This window comes from Oryzias melastigma, linkage group LG15 (assembly GCF_002922805.2).
Source record: "Oryzias melastigma strain HK-1 linkage group LG15, ASM292280v2, whole genome shotgun sequence".
NCBI lineage: Eukaryota > Metazoa > Chordata > Actinopteri > Beloniformes > Adrianichthyidae > Oryzias > Oryzias melastigma.
Window position 1 is genome coordinate 31,254,673 of NC_050526.1, and position 9,554 is coordinate 31,264,226.

The 9,554-nt window shown below is 50.1% G+C and overlaps 1 protein-coding gene across 1 annotated transcript in view; it reads right to left on the minus strand.

The window, feature by feature from the left end:
• LOC118599729 overlaps positions 1 to 563 on the minus strand; it is a 3,124-nt gene extending 2,561 nt beyond the window's left edge. Inside the window, exon 1 of the mRNA XM_036215586.1 lies at positions 14 to 563. Coding sequence (XP_036071479.1) covers positions 14 to 562 — 549 coding nt within the window. The 5' untranslated portion in view covers position 563. The remainder of the gene's footprint in view (positions 1 to 13) is intronic.
• Between the last annotated feature and the right edge of the window lie 8,991 nt (positions 564 to 9,554).

The following is a 9,554-nucleotide window of genomic DNA, read 5'->3' on the forward strand; positions in this document are numbered from 1 at the left end:
ATTTATTAAAAATGTTTTTGATTGATCTAATTCCCTCCTGGGTGTTAATGTTTGTATATAAACTGTCCACATCAATGGTGAATAAAATAGAATTTAGGGGGACATTCAAATTTTTAATTTTCTCTATAAAATCATAGGTGTCTTTGATGTAGCTTTTGTGTTTTGTGGACAGGGGATTTAGAAAATGATCAATAAATTCTGCTGACCTATAGGTCTCACTGCCGCAGTCCGACACTATCGGACGACCTGGTGGGACGACGAATGGGATACTCCAGGAGGCTGCTTCCTTATGGATTTTGGGGAGGAGGTAAAATTTTCTGGCTCTTGGTTCTGAGTCGCCAATTAGGTAATTGCGTTGTTTAGCATTGATTATTTTTTTATCATATAAGTTGTGGAATATTTTAGTTATGATGTCAAATGTTTCGGGGTAGATGGGTTTCTCTAATTCTTTATAGTATTTTTCATCCTTTAATTGTCTGTATCCCTCCCACAGGTATTTTTCTTTTTCCATAACCACCACGACACTGCCTTTATCGGCAGGTTTTATGATGAGGTTTTGCATTCTCCAGTGTTTTAGCATGGCCTCTGCTGTCTGGCGTGACCAGTGAATATGATCTCTCCCTGTTCTCCCTGTTGTTGCGGCTGTGGTGCAGCGGTAGGGCGGTCGACTCCTGATCAGAAGTGAGCGGGTTCGATTCCCGCCTTGCCCGCCCATGTGTGGAAGTGTCCTTGGCAAGACACTGAACCCTGAATTGCCTCTGGTGGGAGGTTGGCGCCAGTGTTCGGCAGCGGAGCCACCACCAGTGTATGAATGTGTGTGTGAATGGGTCTGTGACTGTGAAGCGCTTTGGGCCCTCGAAGGAGGGTAGAAAGCGCTATACAAGTATACGCCATTTACCATACGCCATTCTAAAATCACATTTTGGCAGGGCCGGCAGGAAGTCAGCTTTCATTGTGATGTAATGATTTATTCTTTTCAGGCTGGACTGCTCAGCCACTGGGAGCTCATCAGAAAAGTTAATGAGGGGGACGTGGATTCTGGCATTACGGAAAGCATCTTTAGCTGTACTTAAAGCCATCTGGATCTGTTTAATGCTTCTCATTTGTGGTTTTTGTCTCCTATTATTAATACCAAAAGACAAGATTACCTTAGTTGGTACAACATGACAAACAACCTTTCGTAGGATGGCAGCTGCATGCTGGAATGTTGCTCCTGGGTAACTGTCCACCTGAACGTCTTTGTGTTGGAAGGGAGGAAGGCGTGAGAGATTAGAGTCGCCGATGATCACCACCTTCTTCCTCACAGACAGACCCCAGTCGGACAGTTTGTGCCTGGTTTGCACATGTCTTGTGGGTCTGCATGTGGGGGTCTCAGGAACTTCTTCCACCCGTCTGCTGTCCTCGCTGTCGGTGGGCGTGGATGGAGGCGAGGAGGCGGCGTCCAGGAAGAGCGCCTCATTGCTGTCCTCCTGCTGCTCCACTGGTGAAGGCAGAAGAACGCTCTCCTCTCACCACGGAAGCGTAGGATGGCCGCGCTCCTCGATGCTGCCGTCGCTGGCAACGAGGCGGGGCCCTCCGATCCAAAGAAGGGTCTCGTCTCACCACGTAAGCGTAGGATGGCAGCGCCCCCCGACGTCGCTGCCGCTGCTCGGGACGCCGTTGCCTTGGTGACCAGCTGCTGACGCGGCGCGGTGCTCCCCAAGCTGTGTAGGGCCGTGGTTGCCTCATCCGTCCCCGGCTGTATCTCACCTGCGTCCAGCCCTCTTCTGGTTCTCCATCATAGAAAGGGAAATAAAAGTCCGTGTTCTCTCTCATTTTTCTGTGCGTTCTTGATGTCTTTTGCTCGCGTGAAGGAAGCGGAGGCTTGTCTTTCAGGTTTCACACGTCAAAATTGTATTTAGAAAAATAATTTCTCCTTAAAGGTGTAAAAATGTATTTATTTAAAGGAGATTGAATGAAAAATCGCAACGTTTCGATCATAATAGAAATCTTCTTCAGGCGATAGTACAATGAAAAGGGATTTAAATTGTACAGCAAGAGCACCAGCTCAGAGTGGGCTCTCATCAGGTTACACAGAAAGGTTTGGGAGTTTGAATGGAACCGTTAGTGGTGTATATTTAAATTTTCAAATAGAAATAGTCCCCACCCCTTCCTGTTTTCCCTTGTGTTTCCCTTCTGGAGGCTGCATGTGAGAGCTCCCTCTGGTGGCATCCTCCAGGTGTTACAAAAATACAATGATTACATCAGAACGCTATTTTAAAGATGGTGGATCGCATGCTGCCGTCCACATGCAGGTCTGTAGCAGCTTCAACTCGACAGGAACAGGTAGTAAAATTCAAACATACATTTGTAAATATAAAAACAAAGTCCCTTTATGGGCACAAACAGGGTACAATTACATATACATTGTTAATGAACTTCTACAGGGAGTGTAGGTCCGTTCTCATGCAGGCTTCGAGGTCCGACCGTCTCCAAGTAGCACTCCAGGTAAAACTATATACATACATTTATTTCGAAGCTGCATATTTATATATCCCAAGTTCTTTTATTTTACACATTTTTTATGTTTAGGGATTAATATGGGGATAAAATATGCAAGGGGGAGCCTGTATTTGTTTGTTTTCAGGGAATTATATATTTGTTCATTACTAAATTTGTTAATAATTTCAATTATATATCAGTTGACCATTATTCTCCTCTTTAAGGGGGTTGGGAGCAGAAGAATCCTCAAGGGGGCATGAAGAGAGCAACCAGGAAGAGGAAGGACAGGGGGTGTCCCAGGTCCACTCCATGGGGAGAGCTGCAGGATCCGGCCGGGTTAGAAAAACAAGTGTTCGGACCCCACCCTCCATAGGAGGGCAGGGTCAATGCACACTCCATACAGTCTCCCCAGGAGTAAGATCCCAGGACCACCCCATCCCAGGAAGGTGAGTAAAATGAAATTACATTAAATTATTCTCCATTATAAATTAATTATTAATTTTTCCACACAGGGGGGGTGGTTAGGGTTAGAGCCTGCCCCCCTGGGGTTAAGGTTAGGGTTCTGGACCGGGTTATGGTTAGGCTTAGGGATATGTTTAACGTTAAGGGGGGCTTTTTGGGTTAGGGAGGTAAAATAGATGAGATTGTGGGTGGACCCACAATGTGATCTATTTGGATGGGTGCGTTGCCGCTTGCGGCCACTGGATGGCAGCATTGTCTTGGAAATGAAAGCGTAGATAGGAATCTGGACGGGGCTGGGAGTGGGCTATGTGCTGGCGGGTTAGGGGAGCGAGGGGGGGCCGGGACTACGTGCTGGATGGGGTGGGTGGAGGCTATGCGCGTGGGGAATGGAAGTGGTGTGGGAGCGGGCTATGTGTTGGTGTGCGTGTGTGGGTGTGGAGCGGATTGTGCGGGGCACGGAGCGGACTGGGTGCGCTGGTGTGGACTGGAGTGGACTTTGTGGAGGGGATCTGCCAGTGGTGGGTGCTTGATTGACAGTTGGCCACTCTGTGGAAATGAGCAAAGGTGGGGGCTCTTTGGAGGTGAGGAGCGTCCAGCCAGCCTGCTGCAGCTGAGGAGGGGCTGTGTCCTGCTTCCTCCCAGGCCAGCGGGCTTCAGCCTGACCCCCCTGACGTCCACTGACCCTGGTGGGCGTGCGTGCACGCCAGCAGCGGTCAGCAGCGGTCAGCAGCGGTCAGCGAGCTTCCTGCAGCTTTTGGAGGTGAGGACGGGGTGCTTCCTGCTTCCTCCCAAGCCAGCAGGCTTCAGCCTGACCCCCCTGACGTGCACTGACCCTGGTGGGCATGCGTGCACGCCTGCAGCGGTCAGCAGCGGTCAGCGAGCTTCCTGCAGCTTTGGGAGGTGAGGAGGGGCTGTGTCCTGCTTCCTCCCAGGCCAGCGGGCTTAAGCCTGACCCCCCTGACGTGCACTGACCCTGGTGGGCGTGCGTGCACGCCTGCAGCGGTCAGCAGCGGTCAGCGAGCTTCCTGCAGCCCCTGGAGGTGAGGACGGGGTGCTTCCTGCTTCCTCCCAGCTCAGCGGGCTTAAGCCTGACTCCCCTGACGTGCACTGACCCTGGTGGACCTGCGTGCACGCGCGTGCACGCCTGCAGCGGTCAGCAGCGGTCAGCAGCGGTCAGTGAGCTTCCTGCAGCTTTTGGAGGTGAGGACGGGGTGCTTCCTACTTCCTCCCAGGCCAGCGGGCTTAAGCCTGACCCCCCTGACGTGCACTGACCCTGGTGGACCTCCGTGCACCTGCGTGCACGCCTGCAGCGGTCACCAGCGGTGAGCAGCGGTCAGCAGCGGTCAGCGAGCTTCCTGCAGCTCTTGGAGGTGAGGACGGGGTGCTTCCTGCTTCCTCCCAGCCTAGAGAGCTTCAGCATAAACCATTAACCCCTGGTGGGCCGAAAGAGGCCTTCGGTGACCTCTGACCTCTGCGTGCATTTCGGCTCGCCACAGGGGCGTTTCTCATCGGATCGGTGCCAAACTTTCGCCACTGGAGGCGGCCGGTAGGCCCCACCTAGCCTGAAAAAATCAGACCCCAACTCCGCTCCTCCGACGAGTCATCGCTCGTTGAGCTTCCGTTGAGGCGTTTTTTTGGGGCCTTCGGCCCTCGGGGTCCAGAGCTCGGCCCGGGAAGGTCCGATTTGGACGGCGGGCACCGTTCTGGACTCGGGGCGGGCTGCCGATCCGGACCCCGTGGAAAAACGGAGTCCCACGAGGGGTCGTGCTGCCGACGAGGGCCAAAAAATGGGGAGAGGTGTCTAAACCGCTACGTGGACCTGACTTTTGCCCCTGGGTTTGGGCCGCGACACCTTCCCGGTGTCGCAGCGGAACCCAACTCGGATATGTCGTAGAGGGGGCCCACGCGAGCGCAGGGACACCCTTTGGGCTCCGATTGGACTCGGACCTGGGGGATGGCGGCCCCCTAAAGGCGAAGATTTTTGGCCATTCGAGGGGGTCTCCCATGGCGGTCTTTGCTCGGAATCGGCTGAAACTCGCTGCTGACGGTTGGCTCTGGGACTTGTGCGAGCACGCCAAATCTCGTGGCGCTAGCACACGTGGCTAGCTACTTAGCTTTAGCCACATGCTAGCTCCGAGCGGGCTTCGGTTCCTGCACGGGCGCGTTGAGTGACGCGCGTCACCCGTTTTTGACGCGCCTCAGTCGAAAGGAAGTATTTTTCCCCAATTTTTTTCCAGCCGGCTCGGGCTAGCTTTTAGCCGCGTAGCGCGGCCATCTTTTCTCCCAGGGAGCTCATATTTTCGCCACGGGAGGCGGCCGGTGGTCCCCCCATACCCTGAAAAAATCACCCTCATACTCCACACCCCGGAGGAGTTATTCCTCCTTAAGCGTCCGTTGAGGCCTTTTTCCGGGCCCTCGGCCCGCCGGGCCTGCGTTTCGGGGCGTAGCTCCGCCCCCCTCAGTCCCTTCCCCGCCCAACTCGGCAGCGCGCTTGGCGCTCAGGTCCCGGAAGAGCATGCCGAGTTTGAAGGCTCCACGACCCCCCGTTCGCCGCGGGGACCTCAAAAGGGGCACTGGTGGAAGGCCGGCCAACGGGCTGGGCGGGGCTCCAGCCCGCCGACGCCCGGGCCGAGGGGCGCCAAAATCGCAGGCCGCGCTCGGGCCGGCGCCCCGAGGCGTCCCTCCAAATTTGGCGCCTCTGGCGCCGGCGCTTCACCCCCCCGTCGGCCTACAGAGCCCTCCGGTGACCTCTGACCTCTGCGCTACTCGCGGGCCGGATTTGCGTGTGCTTGGGCTGTTTTTGGGGGTGCTTGTGCTACTTTTGGGGGTGCTTGTGCTATCACCTCGGGGTCTCGAACACGAGAAGAAAAGGAGAGTGCAGTCAAATCCCTCGCGTTATACTTCGAGGATAAGCTGCGCTCTCCTTTGACGAGCGAGAAATTTGTGCCCTCTTAAGGTGTGAGCAGAGACCACCGGCCCGCTCTGCTCCTCTGATGTGAGCGTGGGAAAGGATGCCTACCTGCCCGCGTCGTCGTCCACATCAAAGGCTTGGCTAACGGTCCTCTCCTCTGATGTGAGCGTGGGAACTCTTCCCTTGCTCGTCAGCCGACCTCCTCAGCCCCGGCTTCTCGGTCTGGCTGTATGAATGCTGCGCACCTGTGTTGGCATGATTCCATGGTGGCTCAGAGGTACAGCGGGCTGCCTTCCACCCTGAAGGTGCTGGGATCGAGTCTCACGTGTTGCTTTTCTCAAATGCATGTTTTATTTTTTATTTTTATTTTAATTTTTTTTTTTGCCCGCCCTCTATCAATCTATTTGGCTGTCCTGGGGTGTGAGTGGGTGTGTTGGCTCATTAAAAGTGTGGAGATCTGAGCAGCAATTCTTTGTACGTGCAGTCCCGTAAAATGTCCACTAGAGTTCGCCAAAAACACTGCCAGTGCCAGGTCGCGGCGTGGCTACACACCTGCCTGTATATAGGCTTTTCGCCTCCCTCTCTGTGGCTCAGTGGTATGGCGGCTGCTCTCCACCCCGGAGAGCTGGGATCGAATCCAGCTCCTTGCTTTTCCCAGATTTTTTTTTTTTTTTCCCATCTATCTGTCTGTTTTTCATCAAAACACCTCCAGGGTCTACTTAGCTCCCTCTCTGTCTACCAACTGTGAATTTTTTTGAAGCCCTTCAAGGGCCTCTGTGGATTTGATGGGGCTGAACTTGTGTTTTAGTTGGTTGCTACGCAACGCTTCGAAACGTATTTCCCGGCCGAATCTGGCCCAAACAACGGCTCGGTTCAGTCGGGGAGATCCTTGCCTAGGTTAGGGTTAGGGTTAGGGTTAGGGTTAGGGTTAGGGTNCCCCGAAAGGGAAGAAGCGGACAAGAAGATGGATGGATGGATGGATTTTGTAGTGACAGTCACAGACATATTGGGCCTGCTGTCAGATCTGGCAGTGGAAGGGATTGTGGAATAACGTTCCCTTTCCCTGCATGGGGGTTTAAGTGTGGGTTTTGTCAATGTGTTTTGTTGTCTGGCTGTTACTCTGATTTGTTCTTGGTTTGTTACTTTCTGCACCGTGAGTGAGAGGGAGGGAGAGGACGATGACACCATTGTGATGTTGACCGCTGTGTTTAATAACAAAAGCAGGAAGTCATTCTAACTGATTTCTCAGTTAGCCTCAATATCTTAGCAACAAAGCATTGGGTCATTAATAAAAAACATTTAAAATAAAAAATGTATGAAACCAAGTGTGGATTGCACTCCAACACCGAGGCCTGGACCGACTCCCAACCATGGGCCAGGAAGGGCTGGACCAAAACCTGGTGAGTCCTCTTTTTCCCCACAATGTTGGCAAGGCAAGGCAAGTTTATTTGTATAGCACATTTTATGTACAGAGACAATTCAAAGTACTTTACATAAAACATTAAAAGAAACAATCAAAAGAAATAGTAAAAATGTGATCATTAAAATAAAATTAAAAGAAAGTAAAAAGATTTTAATTTAAAACAAGCATAGATAGACAGAGCAGATGTAAACTTTTGAAAACATATTAATCAAATAAAACTGAGAACAGGTGAGTCTTTAACCTGGATTTAAATACACTGAGTGTTTCTGCAGATCTAATGTTTTCTGGAAGTCTATTCCAGATCTGTGGTGCATAGAAGCTGAATGCAGCTTCTCCATGTTTAGTTCTGACTCTAGGAACTGATAAAAGACCGGATCCTGATGACCGGAGAGGTCTGGCTGGTACATACTGGGTCAGGAGGTCAGTCATGTATTTTGGTGCTAAACCATTCAAAGCTTTATAAACCAGTAACAGAACTTTAAAGTCTATCCTCTGACAGACAGGTAACCAGTGTAAAGACCTCAGAACTGGACTGATGTGGTCTACTTTCTTGGTCCTTGTGAGAACCCGAGCAGCAGAGTTCTGAATAAGCTGCAGTTTCCAATGTTGCTCCTGTGGCCCTGGAAGCGCTGGTGCGATGTCCTTCCTGTCTCCCCCACATACTTATTGCTGCATTTCTTGCAGGTGATAACATATACACAGTTGGAGGAGTGAACCGACGCTCTACTGGGTAAGTTAAACACCTGTTTTGTTTTATCATTTTGGATCCAATTTAATTGTTTAAAATAAGGTGTTCTATTTTTAGGGGCCAGATTAACATTAGTGGGGAGTTTTGCCCTCACCAAGTGGTCTTTGAGGTTTTTGTTTTTACGAAATGCAGCAATAAGTCGGAGGTCCTGTCCAAGGTGAGTGTCTACAGTGGTTTTAAAGTTAATTTTGATTTTTTTTTGGACTAATTTTACAGTTGATTCTGAATTAGTGATCATGAATGGGATGGGAGGTGATATCTGGGGGGCTTTGGTTGCAGATATGTTTTCAGGACGCCTCTGAGGAAGGTCCTGGTGTACCCTCTGCTGGACAGGGCTGAGAAGAGTTTTCCAGTAGCCTGCCGGAAGTCCTCCCTCTGCGTGCAGATTCTGTGGAACCTGAGCAGTTGGGACTTCACCAGGCCTGCAAAGGTATGTTTGGGGTGATATCTCTTCTTGTGTAGGAGAGCATGTGTGTCATTGTCTTTGAAATAAACTTTGGTGTCCAGGATGTTGTGTGTGTTAAATTTGGGTCCTTTAAATGTTGTGGTGTCCAAAAAATTGGATAGGCCATAAGTTTTACTCTCCTGTGGTATTTTTGTAAGTCAAATCTGCACTGAGGCAGGAGGTTGTTTCTGCTCCCCCTAGTGGGAATAAAAGTCAGACCCCTATTTAACAGAGAAAGCTGAAGATTTTTTAGGCTATTTTGGAGTTTAGCTAATATTTCGGCAACATGGTAGCAGTTTAAGGTAATTTAGGCTGTATTTCAGTTTTTAGGCTGTTTTGGAGTTTAGCTAATATTTAGCATATTTTAGCGTTATGCTAGCTGTTTTGGCTAAATTAGACATTTTACCAGTTTTTTAAGCTAATTTGGCAATTAGGTACAATTTTTAGCTTGCTGTCAGCTTCAAACTTTTCAACTATTAGCTTCAGCTTTTTAAACTATTTGCTTCAGCGATTTCAGCTATCTGCTTTAGCATTTTCAGATATCAATATCAGCATCTTCAGCGTCCAAGTTCAGCTTACATCATTCACACTAGCATTATCACAGGTAATGTGAAATGTGTTGTGTTAGCTTAGTGTTTTGACGTCCTGGTTACTGCTGTGGCTTCGATGGGGTCTTGGGAAGCAGACATGAGTCAGAGTGAGATTTTCTCACAAGGAGACCAGTGATGGTTCAACCGACCACGAGTCAGACCGCAAGTTTGCAGAGACCCTTCATTTATTAGATTTCTGGTTGCCTTTGTTACAGAAAAGACTCAATATAAAAGATTAGTTTCAATAGTCAACTATAACATCTTTTTGCAGACATGGGAACTTTCAGTGTGAGACGGCCTTGTCCATTTTCCACACGTCTGCGTCTCTCCAGGTGGCATGTTGAAAGAAAACAAAAGAACTTTCTAGCACCGTGCCGCAGCCTTCAACATGCAGGTTAACAAGAAGAAGAATAAAGGGTTGTTAGATTTATAAAAATATATACATTCAACAGTACTTGCAGCCATGCTCATCTGTTTTGTTGCTTTTTTTTTTC